Source organism: Gigantopelta aegis, chromosome 6, assembly GCF_016097555.1.
Source record: "Gigantopelta aegis isolate Gae_Host chromosome 6, Gae_host_genome, whole genome shotgun sequence".
Lineage (NCBI taxonomy): Eukaryota > Metazoa > Mollusca > Gastropoda > Neomphalida > Peltospiridae > Gigantopelta > Gigantopelta aegis.
Window position 1 is genome coordinate 6,260,109 of NC_054704.1, and position 16,739 is coordinate 6,276,847.

At 40.5% G+C, this 16,739-nt stretch overlaps 1 protein-coding gene across 1 annotated transcript; it reads left to right on the top strand.

Annotated features, from left to right (window-relative positions):
* The first annotated feature begins 809 nt into the window (after positions 1–809).
* LOC121375871 lies at positions 810–2,478 on the top strand. The gene has a single exon (XM_041503547.1). It carries the CDS (start codon positions 1,167–1,169, stop codon positions 2,361–2,363), a length of 1,197 nt encoding a protein of 398 aa, XP_041359481.1. The 5' UTR covers positions 810–1,166; the 3' UTR covers positions 2,364–2,478.
* The last annotated feature ends 14,261 nt before the right edge of the window (positions 2,479–16,739 follow it).

Below are 16,739 nucleotides of genomic sequence, written 5' to 3' on the forward strand. Positions count from 1 at the left end.
GGACACCACGTGGCTGACACACTGCCGACGCCATTATTTCACGGCCGTTTATGTAAGACGTAGATACGACGTTTCTGTAGCTGGTTCATGTGTTTAGCTAATTGCTGCGACTGGCGAAGTGGGCGTCTAAGACACAAAGGAATCGACACCGGGTTGAGGTGTTTGACGAGTATCACAGAGGTGTGGCTCGCGGGCTGCATATTGATTGTATGGCTAGATCATAAACAAATACATTTTTGTTCAATTAACTGTTTTGGCAGAAGTATTGGGTGGCACGAAAGAAACCTATACACGAGAGAGAGAGAGAGAGAGAGAGAGAGAGAGAGAGAGAGAGAGAGAGAGAGAGAGAGAGAGAGAGAGAGAGAGAGAGAGAGAGAGAGAGAGACACACACAGAGACACACACACACACATGCAAACTGCTACATTTTTCCATTAGCAGCACTTCCCCACAGTCAGAGGAGCACATACCACGGTCTTTGACATACATACATATATACATACTAGATATCGATATTAATCATAACGACACCACAATCGTCACCAATAAATCTGATCTACATTGATTGATGCTCGACATGGAATCGGGACTATTCCGAGATGAAAGACAAGGAGATTATTGTCTCCACATTCGGTTAATCCGTCGATTGGTTGAATCTACCAACAGACTTGCACAGAATCCGTCCACTCACCATTGTGGCTGACTTTCCTCTGGCGCGCTCGAGCAATTACACCCATGGTCACATGATCAAAGAGGCGTATGACATTTTATTGACTGAGTTCTTACAGCACGAGTCTATATCCAGTGGCGTGTAAGCAAGCGCATGATCGAGATAATCTTCATTGGGGAAAGCATAAACGCAGCCACGTCCAATACGTAGGACACACGGGAACTCGACGTGAATGAATATGTAAACACTTAGATTCGCGGAGAGCCCCGTGTTGGACAAAGTGGGAAGGTGCTTCGTTTTGTTGGACATGCACTTGAAGATATTGAACGTCAAAAGTTTGAACTTCTAGCAAGAAGCCAGGATTATTTTCACAAACTATAACAGTGAGTTGTGTGATTTACTTTTCTATCTATGCTATAACACTGACTGATATATTTCGGACAATGTAATGAAATATTTTGTGTTAAAAGGCTGTGGTGGATGTTTTGGACGATATAATGAAATTTTCTGTCACTGACAACGAATCTGTCTCCAGAAGAAGACGGACGCAAAGTGCGAGATCACCGAAAAGTGTTGTGTTGAATAACGACGGCAGAGACAGGCAAGGAAGATCGGCTCTGATCCGCCCCAGGACACCAGGACACGTCACCATGCCAACAACGGCTTACAGAAAGTCGGTGTCTGAGACTAAGGAGAGAGTAGACCTGCTCGGAGTGACTCCGGTTGGTGATGTTAACGGAAGCAGAGTCAGACTCATCTCTGAAAGCAGCAACGCGTCAACGAGGACCAGAACACTTTCAGAGCCTAAACCTAACATTCTGCCCTCGGTAACGCGTTCAAGACCACCGGACGATGTTCACACAAAGAAACCCGGTGTTGCGGGAAGAAAATATTCGAAAGATTTGAGACACAGATCTGAGAGTTTGTCGTCTGATTCGACAGACGGTTCGAGACGATCGGTTTCACTGTGTGTGCAGTCGTCTGCTTGGGATGCGTTCGACGACCACGTCAAGAACATCAACGACTCCACGGATTATTACACGAAGCAGCAGAAAGTCTCCTTCAGGTCCAGCGACACGTTTCAGAAAACGATGCTAGATCTGTACGGCAAGTCAGACTACGGCAAATCGAAAGGACTCTCCAAGTTTCGAGCCAAACTTGGAACCATAGCATCCTTGACAAATCGCTTTTCGAAAGCATGTAACAATAAAATGAATGTGACGAATGGTGATTCGGAGTTATCCGAGGACCAGAGTGACTATGAAACGCCCAGTAAGAGGACGATTGAGAATGCTCAGCGAGGCTGGAGGATTCTGAGGCGACACGTGCAGGACATGGTTGCTCAAAAGAAGAACAGCGCCGCCTCGCTGAACTGGTCGATGTTGAAGCAGACGATGAGAGGCATGAGCGACATGGAGAAGACCCGGATTGACCTGTACAAACGTTACGGAATCATACCAACCGTCAACAGCGACGGGACCGTCATCCAGGAAAACACGATGCTCAGCGAACGCGCTCGCGCTCACGCGCAAATGATAGCCGCGAGCAAAGGTAGCGCGTTGTCTGCTTCTGTACCAATCCGCAGAGTTCAGTCACACAGACCGCCATCTTGGAATCCGAGAAACAGTTATAAAAGTAGTATAAATAAAGACTTTTATAAACAAAGACGACCTAAAAGTTCGCAGAATCCATAATGTGAATATTGTGATTTAGATTAATAATGTTTTTGTATGCTGGTTTAATATGCACATGAAAAAAACATGTTTTCTCTCCTGTTTCATAAGGGATTACATAAAATGTTACACCTTTCATACGGTATTGTAGTTTGTATGTACTTATTTTGATACAGTTTAAAATTAAGGTTTTTCAAATGGAATACACGTATGGACAGAATGAAAGTTCAACGGAAGGCTGGGGGAAGTTTTTTTCATATCGCTGTAAGTTCATTCTTGATCAATGGCATATTAAGGGGTGAAGGGGGTTCATGTGCTCCATGGTGGGTAGCTAAACCATTAATTTATTCAACCAGCAGTTACCTTATAGAGACAATGGGTTATAAAACTGTCCACGTCTCAAATGTAGTTTGTATGGTGTTGCCTTGACTTTAAAGTCTTCAGACTTAATGGAAACTTAAGTCAAAACATTAAAGGGTCTTTGTATTTTTCGGATGTTGTTTAACGACACCACTGGAGCACATTGCTTAATTAATCCTAAGCATTTGGATGTTAAGCATTTTATAACTCGGATACATAGTTTTCAGACAAAGCACGTTACATTCTCCCACTAGCAGCAAGGAATCTTGTATATGCACTTTCCCACAGACAGGACACCACATACCATTTATAAGCATGGGGTAAAATTATCACCATAATATGATGGGGTACAATCACTACACCTCTGTTCTATTTCTGAGCAGTATTAGTCTGAACTTTGGTTAGACTTCTAGATTAAAATAAAATCATTAAGATTCTTGTTTAAAATATGGTAATGTTACAGCCGATTTACATGCATTATGCAGAGCGACACAGCTTGCCAGCCAGCTTAAGGTTGTAGTGTGGTAACTGCATGTTTTTACTGCTAAAGAAACTTCTAGCTAAGCCCGTGACCGGCCATATTTCTGTTAGTTATTACTTGTACCAGACTGTTGTGTATTTTCATTCTCGTTTTCACTTTGCACGTTTCCACTAACAGAACAGCACATATGGAATTTGATAAGTCAGCCATGAAGAGACGGGCAGACTAACGAAGGGACTAATAACACAGACAGTGATAGTACCAAGAAATCGTTTAATCTCAAAGGGACGTATATATAAAAAAAAAACCCACCATAAATATGTGACAAATATACATGCATGTACACATTTGGTACACCAGTACATGTTTTATAACTCTGCTACTTGGATTTACGACAGTGTAAACACCGATATAAAAACACCACCAATCATTATTTTAATCAAGTGGTTGGAGCAGGCCGCTTAGGTCGAGCATAATACTAATAAAGATCTATGTAAGTAGGTAATAAAAAGTACAAGCACAGACCCAATACAGCGTATTATAGATGGATACGGAGGGGGTTGCGCATCACTTTTTTTTACACTGATATGTTGGGGCAAAATACTGTCAACGTAGTGCAATACATATTTTGCCCACACCCTTCTCAAATTCCTATATCCACCCCTGCTTATTTCTAAATGATTAACAGAACCGCAGGGGGAACTCTATTATTTCAAACATGAAGCACATAATCTAATATTCAGAATTGCAGATGTGTTTTAAAAGATTGTTTTATATAGTAAGACGTGCAGAATACAAATACATGTATTATGAAATATTTCAGTTTGAGTTTTTACAAAATGTAGTTTTTTGGGTTTTGTTTTTTTAGCTTTTAGTAAGAATAAATTATTTTTTACCGAATAGTATTCAGCATAATTGAATTTTGCAACTCATTTTAAGGACAAATTTCACAAATCCAACTCAAATCAACTCAAATCATCAAACTGAACTGCTCTCAACAGTAGTAATTTTATAAATGTTCACACGTTTATGTAACATGTTGATTTTATAGATGGTTACACACTTTGTGTAATGGTTTATAACCACCACTATAAATGCAGTCTGTAAGCAGTTTTAATACGATTACAGTGGTAATGTTATAAACGGTTACATACGTTCTCAGACTGAGTGATGTTTATCGTAATTCGTAAAAACTTACTTTACACCGTATTCATGACCAACCAATCCACTAATCAAAACCTACGTTACTCCGTATTTATGATCTATCATTCTACTCATCAAAACCTACGTTACTCCGTGTTCATGGTCTATCATTCTACTCATCAAAATCTACGTCACTCCGTGTTCATGATATCATTCAACTCATCAAAACCTACGTTACTTCGTGTTCATGATATATCATTCTACTCATCAAAACTTACGTTACTCCGTCTTTATGATCTATCATTCTACTCATCAAACCTACGTTACTCCGTGTTCATGATCTATCATTCTACTCATCAAAACCTACGTCACTCCGTGTTCATGACATCATTCTACTCATCAAACCAACGTTACTCCGTGTTCATGATCTTCATTCTACTCATCAAACCTACGTCACTCCGTGTTCATGACATCATTCTACTCATCAAAACCTACGTTACTTCGTGTTCATGACGTCATTCTACTCATCAAAACCTACGTTACTCCGTGTTCATAACATCATTCTACTCATCAAAACCTACGTTAATCCGTGTTTATGTCATATCATTCTACTCATCAAAACCTACGTTACTCCGTGTTCATGACCTATCATTCGACTCATCAAAACCTACGTTACTCCGTGTTCATAACATCATTCTACTCATCAACACCTACGTTACTTTATATTCATGACCAACCATTCCTCTAATCAAAATCTACGACATGTTCATGACGTGTCTTTTGATTCATCAAAACCTACATTATTCCCTGTTCAGGACCCATCATTTAACAAATCAAAACAAGGGTCACAGTCTAGACCCACCCCTGGTAAGATTCTTGCACATGCGCCTGTGTACTCCGGCCGTATTTATGACTTGCCATTTGACTAATTAAAACCTATGTATTATTCCCTGAGCATGATGTATTATTTGTTAAAACACCATGCCAACCCCAATCACGTTTCCCCCATTACCTTTTGTATTTACCCAATGTGTTGGCCCTTTCAGTGTGGATCCCCCCCCCCCCCACCCCCAACACACTCACACACAATATAAAATCCCGACTTCGTCGTTACGTGTTCTTGACTTATAATTCGACTGATTAACGCTCATCTAAAATGACCATCAGTTGGGATTAAACTAAATAATTAGTGGGTATGGGTGGGCGTAAAACAACCAGTTGTGGCACAGTAACATAGCGTTTTCTAGACAGCAAATTATATTTTTAAATTTAAAAAACTACATGTTTCGTATTTTTTCTGGAAACACCTGCTCCTTTGATACCATGAAAGGTACAACCGTGAAGACGAAATATCATCTTGACATGAAGTGACATTGGATAATGTCAGACCTACTACCAAGACTGTATAAATAGACAAAAAGATATTGACTTCAAACCAATAAATACTATATTCACTATATATATGCTTTAGATTTATACCCAATGTTGGACTTATATGTAGACTGTTGCTATAATTAGCAACTTCATTCACACATTCACATTTGTGGGAGATAATTGTGGACGACGGCGTATGTATAAATAAAAATAATTACTAATATCGAGAAGAAAGTAGCAGGTAATTTAAAGGGCGGTAGATATACTGTGTGGTGTAACATTAGGATTTTAGATAATCTTAACTATAGTTTGGAACCAGAGCCGGTTTATCCTAGTAGGACACGTGCTACCATCCCCGCGCTTCGGGGTGTCCCACGGTGATGTGTACATTTATTTTCCCCATGTCATTTTTCCCCTCTACCCAATGGGGTTGCAAAATATATTTCCTTGAAGGGGGACCGCTGTTATTTGTCCTATAGGCCCCGCGGATCCTTAAACCGGCTCTGTTTGGAACACTGATGAAGCTGGGGGATGGCAATGATGACAAAAGCTACGTCTTCCAGGTAGCAGTAAGGAGTGATTTTTATCTGCACAAACAGGATGGTATATAATACGGCCTTTGATCTTGATTATCTCGATTAGACTGGTTGTTTAGCGCTGGGCGGCATCTGCTTGTCAAGGCCGTAATCACTCTGTGCTGAAGCTATTGCTGGGTTTTGAACCCAGTAGCTTCTAGTTCAAAACTGGTTCATATGTCCAGTATCTGCGCTATGGAGACTGTGAACAAACGGATACGAATAGAATATGTACTTCTACGATTAGTTCAAACGTTTGAACTATGAAATCGCAAGATTGATATCGTTGTTACAAGTAGCACTATAAAACGAACCTTTAGTCAACCAAGCTTACTGGCCAGCGTTGGGTGTAGCACCTAAAGCTTGTTATACACCTGTTGGATGGAGGGCATCTGGCGGGTAGACTGTCGTTGTTGAGTAACAGACATACTGGATCAAGTATCATCGACTTACCAATGTTGTTACACGTAACACGCAGTTTAGTCGGCAAGCTGATAAACCTATGATCAGCTAATAACTACACCGCTGGCGCCCTTGTATACGGAAAACAGACAACACACTAAACAAAATGGTTGCTATATGATAATACACTACAAAAAGACAATTTCCCAAGCACAGTCTCTATCCCATTTGCAACTATTTCCTCAGCTTATTTTTTGTTTTCTTCCCGCGTGAAGATTGTCATGTCGTTCACAAGTGATAATTATTTGAAAAGATCCGTTTTTCAGGAGTCGCCAATCACCTACCCTCATCTGTGTATTGACAATCACCTACCCTCATATGTGTATTATCAATCATCTAATCTCATCTGTGTATTATCAATCATCTACCCTGATCTGTGTAATATCAACCACCTACCCTGATCTGTGTATATACAAATCTTTATTTCGTTTCATAAACTATTTCATTCTTCATACACTTCGCCTTTCTGTGAAAGTAAAGTTAAAGTTTGTTTTGTTTAACGACATTAATAGAGCACATTGCTTATTAATCATCGGCTATTGTATGTCAAACATTGGGTCATTTTGACAAACTGTCTTAGAAAGGAAACCCGCTACATTTGTTTTTCCATTACTAGCATAAGATATTTTATATTTACCATCCCACAGACATGATAGCACATGCCACGGCCTTTGATATACCATTCGTGTTACACTGGCTGGAACGAAAAATAGCCCAATGGGCTCCTCCGTCCTGGACAGGAAAGGGTTGGGGTGGGTGAGAGAAAACACCAGCAGTCCGACCGGAATCGGCAGCAGGCGAGGGTGCTTTTGGTGCTATGGAATTTGGAATGTCCCGTAAGATTAAACCAAAGAGAAAAGGGTGCGCAATTTTGAACGAAGGAAATTTGGCGATTTGTTTTTTTAACAATTCACCGAAATGGAAATGGGGAGGCCTGTGAAAGAAAAGCAGTACTTTTATATAAGTACCATGTAATCGGTAGATGTCACATGTCAAATATACCCATTCAATTAAATATTGATTTAGTGTTAGAAAAGAAACCTGCTGCCATCACAAATAATATTCCTTGTGATATAGTAGATCCACTTTTTAAAAGACTAGACATGTGACATAGCTTTTGATATACCAGATTGAAATAACCAGAGGTGTCCATTAAGGGGGGTTGGGTCTACGACTTATCGCATATTACAGAAGCACTCTGCAATGTACATCCCGTTGTCATAGTTTGTAAACGTAGCAAGTTAGTGTAGTTGCCATCTGAACTAAAGGCCAAGGTTACTCACAAGATTATCGATGATGACTATAGAGAAGTATTAAAACGTTTGTCGTGTCACTGCGCGTGTAATCTGTACTTGCATCCAGAATCAGGCACCAAGAACTGCAAAGGTCTTGAAGTGCTTAATTATGTTAGTTTTTACTCTGACAGCATGTGTCTGTTATTCACTAGCAGTGTTTTGTCCACATGTACCTTTCGACATTGGCTTAATGGTTAATCCTTTCCAAGCGTCATGTTCACTCATTCAAAGGAATTTATCGTTGGTGACTTGTGGATAAATACGTCAAGGAGAACATAATAATGTGCTATATTTCGTCGCGTGACCCTTTACACAGTGTCTTGATTAAACAGTAGCTTATGTTTTTACTAGATTAATGTGCTTTTATAAGATTATGAGATGTATCTATTATGTTGGGAAAAGGTCAAGTGAAAAAAGTCAAGGTTATTTGTGTTTACCAGATTAAATTTATCTAAGCTATATTCCTATTCGTGTTTCTGTGGTTTTGAAAGTGACCAGCCTGTATTGTAACTTAGGGTTTGTAAATATTTTGTTTACACTTAATTATTTTTGCTTATTTAGGAATGCAACACCGGTTAAATCGACTATCTGTCAAAATCGCATGATCAGACATTGGGAATGGTGAAACAAGAAACAAAGTTTGTTTTGTTTAACGACACCACTGGAGCACATTGATTAATTAATCATCAAACATTTGGTCATTCTGAGTTGTAGTTATCAGATGAAACCCGCTATAGTTTTGAAACAGGAAACAGTTCGCCATGTTCATATATCTAATTAAAGTTCAGGCATGTTAATTCTGGGCAGGAATCCTAACATCGTCAGCCACAATGTCCAGGACAGATATATTTGTATTTAGATTATATTTTTCTACCAGCTTTATCTGAACTGAACTTCAGCTGACCTACTTCAATCAAACAATAAATAATTTGATTATTATGCATAGTGTTAATTAACTGGCGCCACGGACATTTGCATCATGTTCGTCTGGCTAGCGGTGTAACAATGGCCGCTGATATTAGCCACAAGTGTCACCGGTAGTGACGTAATGATCGTCTGATTGAGGTAGTTAACGAGGCTGTTCTCTTTATCGTAGTTTCCCACGTCTGTCACGGACAGAAAACAATGCTGCTGCTGATTGTAATGATTGGTATTCAGACTCTCTGTGTGTGAGGAGGATCCCCGCAGTGGGTTCAGACTGACCGTCTGATCATGACCACCTTGTAGGTCCCATGACAAATCCCCCCCCCCCCCCCCCGGCTAGGTGAGAACTGAGCATGCCTGAACGTTCAGTGGATGTGAGCATGTTAACGAGAACCCGGCTAGGTGAGAACTGAGCATGCCTGAACGTTCAGTGGATGTGGGCATGTTAACGAGAACCCGGCTAGGTGAGAACTGAGCATGCCTGAACGTTCAGTGGATGTGAGCATGTTAACGAGAACCCGGCTAGGTGAGAACTGAGCATGCCTGAACGTTCAGTGGATGTGAGCATGTTAAGGAGATCCCGGCTAGGTGAGAACTGAGCATGCCTGAACGTTCAGTGGATGTGAGCATGTTAACGAGAACCCGGCTAGGTGAGAACTGAGCATGCCTGAACGTTCAATGGATGTGGGCATGTTAACGAGAACCCGGCTAGGTGAGAACTGAGTATGCCTGAACGTTCAGTGGATGTGGGCATGTTAACGAGAACCCGGCTAGGTGAGAACTGAGCATGCCTGAACGTTCAGTGGATGTGAGCATGTTAACGAGAACCCGGCTAGGTGAGAACTGAGCATGCCTGAACGTTCAGTGGATGTGAGCATGTTAAGGAGAACCCGGCTAGGTGAGAACTGAGCATGCCTGAACGTTCAGTGGATGTGAGCATGTTAACGAGAACCCGGCTAGGTGAGAACTGAGCATGCCTGAACGTTCAGTGGATGTGAGCATGTTAAGGAGAACCCGGCTAGGTGAGAACTGAGCATGCCTGAACGTTCAGTGGATGTGGGCATGTTAACGAGAACCCGGCTAGGTGAGAACTGAGCATGCCTGAACGTTCAGTGGATGTGGGCATGTTAACGAGAACCCGGCTAGGTGAGAACTGAGCATGCCTGAACGTTCAGTGGATGTGAGCATGTTAAAGAGAACCTGGCGGTGACCCCCATTACGCCGCGGTTTTCTTTGACAGTGAACTTCAGTAACGGCTCAGTTTCACCATTAACGACACCCACAGGCGTGTTGTTTTATTTATGACTAACTGAGGTAATAATATCGTCACAAGTGCTCCCCGCCCTCTGTCTTCAGATAACACCCGAAAATAAAACACGATAAATATAATACATGTAGGTCGGTAACTGATGATCACGTTCTGGAGACACCACAGCGTTTGATGTAGTAGGCACGTCGTTGTTGTTGTTTTCTTCTTTGCTCTCCCAGAAAATGTATTGGAAAAAGAAAGTTCGTTTTGTTTAACGACACCACTGGAGCACATTTTATTTACTAATCATCGGCTACTGGATGTCAAACATTTGGTTATTCTGACATATAGTCTTAGAGAGGAAACCCGCTATATTTTCCATTAGATCAGGTCAGGCCAGGTCATAGGTTTTAACGTGCACATTCAGAACAAGCTGTTATAGCACACGCCTGTCACGGACAGGAAAAGGGTTTGGTGGGTGGGAGAGGGGGTCGCCCGCGCAGGGTATGTGCAAGGGAAGGAAGGATTTTTTTTATTTAACGACGCACTCAACACATTTTATTACGGGTTATATGACCTCAGACATATGGTATAGGACCACGTAGATATTGAGAGAGGAAACCCGCTGTCGCCACTTCATGGGCTACTCTTTTCGATTATCAACAAGGGATCTTTTATACAGACAGGCTAGTACATACCACGGCCTTTGATATACCAGTCGTGGTGCACTGGCTGGAACGAGAAATAGCCCAATGGGCCCATCGGCGGGGATCGATCCCAAGCCGAGTGCGCATCGAGTGAGCGCTTTACCACTGGGCTACGTCCGCCCGCATGTGCAATGGATCACAAGCATCCCGACCAGGGTCGGTAGCGGACGAGGGTCGGTAGCGGGCGAGGGTCGGTAGCGGACGAGGCGTGGTTTTTGGTGCTTTTGAATTTGCAAATGCCCCGTAGGATTAAAGCCAAATAGAAAATGTTGCGTAATTTCTTGAAGGTAATTTCGACGCATAATTAGAATGGTTCATCAAAATTGAAAATGGAGCTAATTGGTGAGCTGGAACCTTTTGGGATTGAGTAGAGTGAGCCGGTATTATTTTGTCCGACTCCCTCTGGGTGAAAGTGCAAGTGCGAATTAGGGAGCCAGTTTTCATTTGCCTAGCTCCCCATGGGACGTATTGCAGTGGTGCTGGGCCATTAAAAGTAGTTCGGTTGAATTGTTATCATGAGTCCATGCATCCTGTGTGATTGTGATGTATGTAGAATGCGTGCTGAATGATTGTTGTTACTTAATTATCTGTTTAGGTTGTACCTATTACGCTAAGTCCCTAAACATAGACAAAACATCATCTTACCCAAAGAAAATTACTTCCTCTTCCCTTAGATTTAAAGGAATACAAAGAGAGGGGAAGAAATGTACTAACCGAATTAGCTGTATTTGAAGGGTTTTCACCCTCGTTGTGTGAGTTTTGTTTTAAAAAGCGCTCGGCTTCTCTAAAAAACAAGACATAGGAGCTGTGGACCATGTTTATTAGGCGGTCCGGTTGATTGGTGTGTACTGCTCGATATAATCGTACTCGCGCTGCAGCCGCTCTAGCAAAAACCTCGAGTTTATTTCAGTCTATGTATATGTATATATAGTTATTTTATTTTCTGTTTTTGGTTCGTCCCATCCCACTAAAGTTCCGAAATAGTTATTTTCCCATCAGTAGCAAGGGATCTTTTATATGCACCATCCCACAGACAGGATAGCACATACCACGGCCTTTGATATACTAGTTATGGTGCACTGGCCAGAACGATAAATAGCCCAATGGGCCTACCGACGAGGATCGATCCTAGACCGATCGCGCATCAAGCGAACGCTTTACCATAGGATTATGCCCCAACCCTTGGTAAAAGAAAGAAAATGTGCTTGATATGAGCAGGAGGATGTTGCAACCCCCTAAAACATCCACACACGTCTGAGGCCAGCTCCCGAAGGAAAACATTATATCTTCCCCTCTACACCCTATGTTGACCCACCCACCCTCGTATGAAACACATTACATATCTAGTTAAACTATGGGGGTTTGACCCACCCACCCTCGTATGAAACACATTACATATCTAGTTACACTATGGGGGTTTGACCCACCCACCCTCGTATGAAACACATTACATATCTAGTTACACTATGGGGGTTTGACCCACCCACCCTCGTATGAAACACATTACATATCTAGTTACACTATGGGGTTTGACCCACCCACCCTCGTATGAAACACATTACATATCTAGTTACACTATGGGGGTTTGACCCACCCACCCTCGTATGAAACACATTACATATCTAGTTACACTATGGGGGTTTGACCCACCCACCCTCGTATGAAACACATTACATATCTAGTTACACTATGGGGGTTTGACCCACCCACCCTCGTATAAAACACATTACATATCTAGTTACACTATGGGGGTTTGACCCACCCACCCTCGTATGAAACACATTACATATCTAGTTACACTATGGGGGTTTGACCCACCCACCCTCGTATGAAACACATTACATATCTAGTTACACTATGGGGGTTTGACCCACCCACCCTCGTATGAAACACATTACATATCTAGTTACACTATGGGGTTTGACCCACCCACCCTCGTATGAAACACATTACATATCTAGTTACACTATGGGGGTTTGACCCACCCACCCTCGTATGAAACACATTACATATCTAGTTACACTATGGGGGTTTGACCCACCCAAACTCGTATGAAACACATTACATATCTAGTTAAACTATGGGGGTTTGACCCACCCAAACTCGTATGAAACACATTACATATCTAGTTACACTATGGGGGTTTGACCCACCCACCCTCGTATGAAACACATTACATATCTAGTTACACTATGGGGGTTTGACCCACCCACCCTCGTATGAAACACATTACATATCTAGTTAAACTATGGGGTAAACAATGGGGGTTTGATCCAGCTCATGATGTGGAAAAAGTTCATAAAGATGTTTTGGAAAATAATTTTTAATGTGAAAAAAGTAACCAGTTAAAATCATTTAAAGTTAAAACCAGTGAAAGAGTTAACCAGTGAAAATAGACACTCAGTTTGTTTAATACATTAGGATACAAAGAAAGATTATGGCGTCGGACATATGATTAAGGACCACGCAGATATTGAGGGAGGAAACCCGCTGTCGCCACTTCATGGGTTACCCTTTTCGATTAGCAGCAATGGATCTTTTATATGCACCATCCCATAGACAGGATAGCACATACCACGGCCTTTGATATACCAGTCGTGGTGCACTGGCTGGAATGAGAAATAGTCCAATGGGCCCACCGACGGGGATCGATCCCACACTGACCTCGTATCGCGCGAGCTCTGTACCACTGGGCTACATCCCGCCCCACATGCGGATACAGTTACAATACAGTGAAACAAGAGGCTGTGACGTTGAAACGGGGAAATACCCTTAAAAATGTAACTGACGTTTGTCTCGATAACCGTTACTTCTCAGAGGTACGTGCGTTTTTAAAAAATATATTTTTAAACAAATGCATTTCATTGTATTAGAAACACCAGGATGACCAGTAACACTTAGAATGAACGGACGTGGATAATATAAACAATACAATCTAAATAATGTCTGATTTCAGTTATCAAAAAGGCTTTAACAGTGAAAAATATGCCTTAGTGTTTAAAAACTAAGGTCTGTTACTTTAATAAGCAAGGAGACAATTATGTGAAGAGTTACAATGTGTCTATTGGATCATTGTATACAAGAAATAGACAAACTGTTGAACAATTCACCAAAATGGAGGGTCCGAACTAGGATTTTTTGTTGGAGGGGGGGGGGGGGGGGGGGGGGGGGGCAACTGAGTAGTTAATAGTCTAAAACTCCTTAAACGGTTAAGAAGATAATTTGTTTTAAGTTTCTATAATTTATTCGGATTTTTTCCCTGAAATGTAATATGTATAGGTATAGGTAATTATGGTTTACAATGCTATCTGAGGACATCATTATCTCCTTATTATTCATTTCTTATCACAAATGTTTGATATCATCCCACCAACTACTCAATGAGCAAGGAAGATGATATTATATGAAATTCAATGATCACAAAGAAAACGTCGTATGTATAATCGCTACGTCATTGAAGATGAATTTCATTTTATTTTAATATGTCCATTGTATTTACATATTCGCTCATTACATGTTAAAAATACTACTGGTTGAGACTACCTGTTTTTAAATTAATACAATCACTGTCTGTTCAGAACAGAAAAAGAACTTGGTAACCTTGGTAAATATTTAAAATATACATTACATTTAAGATCGCAACATAATAAAAAGTCCATTCTCCAAATACACATCCACGTGTTTATGTTTATATATGTTTGTATAATTGTATATAACTGCATGTATATGAGCTACGAGGCTTAAAGTAAATGAACTACTACTACTACTACATACATACATACATACATACATACATACATTTTATAAGTGCATCGACCGTAAAACTTTAACGGGAGTTCATTACAGATAAGATAGCTATATATATATAACACAATAAACTACCTGCTGCTTTTATTAATATATAATGCCATTCTAATTGTGATTTATGTGTCAAGATCGCACTAGAGCGGTACTTGTGTTTATCATTGTTATCGAAGTCGACACGCATTTAATAATGGGTATTGTCTGTTGTGTCATCTTTCTGCCATAATTTATGCATCTCTGTCAACGACCCACTGAGACACGGGAAAGAGGGTCCGGTATCTATGCGGCAACCGTTGGATACGGTGACAACACGCCTGTAGGAACCACCACATGAAGTGAAGTGAAGCAGGCACCACTATGAGAGTAGGGTGGTTTGGCAAGGGGATTACAGTTTGTATTTATAATTGGCTTCACATTTACGGTTAGTCGGTGATTAAAAACACTAATCATACCTGGAGATACAGTATACTGTCATATAAGGATAAACATTATACAGTACACAGTCATATATATATATATATATATATATATATATATATATATATATATATATATATATATATATATATATATATATTATGCAGTATACTGTCGTATAAGGATAAACATTATACAGTACATTGTCATATAAGGATACATCCATAGTATATATCCTTATATTACGTTATACTGTATAATATGTATCCTTATTTGACAGTATTCTGTATATGTATCTTTACAGTACACCGTCATATAAGGATATATATTATAATATACACTCGTATAAGGAAATTTTATACAGTACACTGTCATATGAGGAAACAAATACAGTATACTGACGTACCAAGTTGCACAGAGGTTTATATAGTATACTGTCGTACAATTAAACTGTCATATATGGATACATATTATAAGTATAACATACAAGGATCCATATTATTTACTATACTGATATACCAAGATGCATAGTATCTAATACAGTATACTGTCGTACAATTATACTGGCATATAATGATACTAGTACATACTAGTAAGTATAACGTATAAGGATACATATTATACAGTATACTGATGTACCAATATGCATAGTAGCATGTTCATTGTACATCGTACATGGAAACACAATATACAGTATACTTTCATACCAACAGATATTAAACAATATAATATCATATCAGGATGCATATTATACGGTATACTGTCATACCAAGACACATATACTGCATTGAGTATATTGTGTATACCAGGATATATATTAACTAGTATATACCAGGATAGACAGCAAACTGTCCATTAGTTAAATTAATGTGACTGCATGTTGAACAACGGTCTCGACTTGGACGAGAATGTATAAGTATGTTTACCTGTATGGGACCCGCGTGTACACGCAGCTATTTAACGCCTGTCTTCTTACCTGTGTAAGTTACCTGTCTATTTACCTGTATGGGACCCGCGTGTACACGCAGCTATTTAACGCCTGTCTTCTTACCTGTGTAAGTTACCTGTCTATTTACCTGTATGGGACCCGCGTGTACACGCAGCTATTTAACGCCTGTCTTCTTACCTGTGTAAGTTACCTGTCTATTTACCTGTATGGGACCCGCGTGTACACGCAGCTATTTAACGCCTGTCTTCTTACCTGTGTAAGTTACCTGTCTATTTACCTGTATGGGACCCGCGTGTACACGCAGCTATTTAACGCCTGTCTTCTTACCTGTGTAAGTTACCTGTCTATTTACCTGTATGGGACCCGCGTGTACACGCAGCTATTTAACGCCTGTCTTCTTACCTGTGTAAGTTACCTGTCTATTTACCTGTATGGGACCCGCGTGTACACGCAGCTATTTAACGCTATTTACTGTCTTCTTACCTGTGTAAGTTACCTGTCTATTTACCTGTATGGGACCCGCGTGTACACGCATCTATTTAACGCCTGTCTTCTTACCTGTGTAAGTTACCTGCTATTTAACGCCTGTCTTCTTACCTGTGTAAGTTACCTGTCTATTTACCTGTATGGGACCCGCGTGTAAGTTACCCTGTCTAT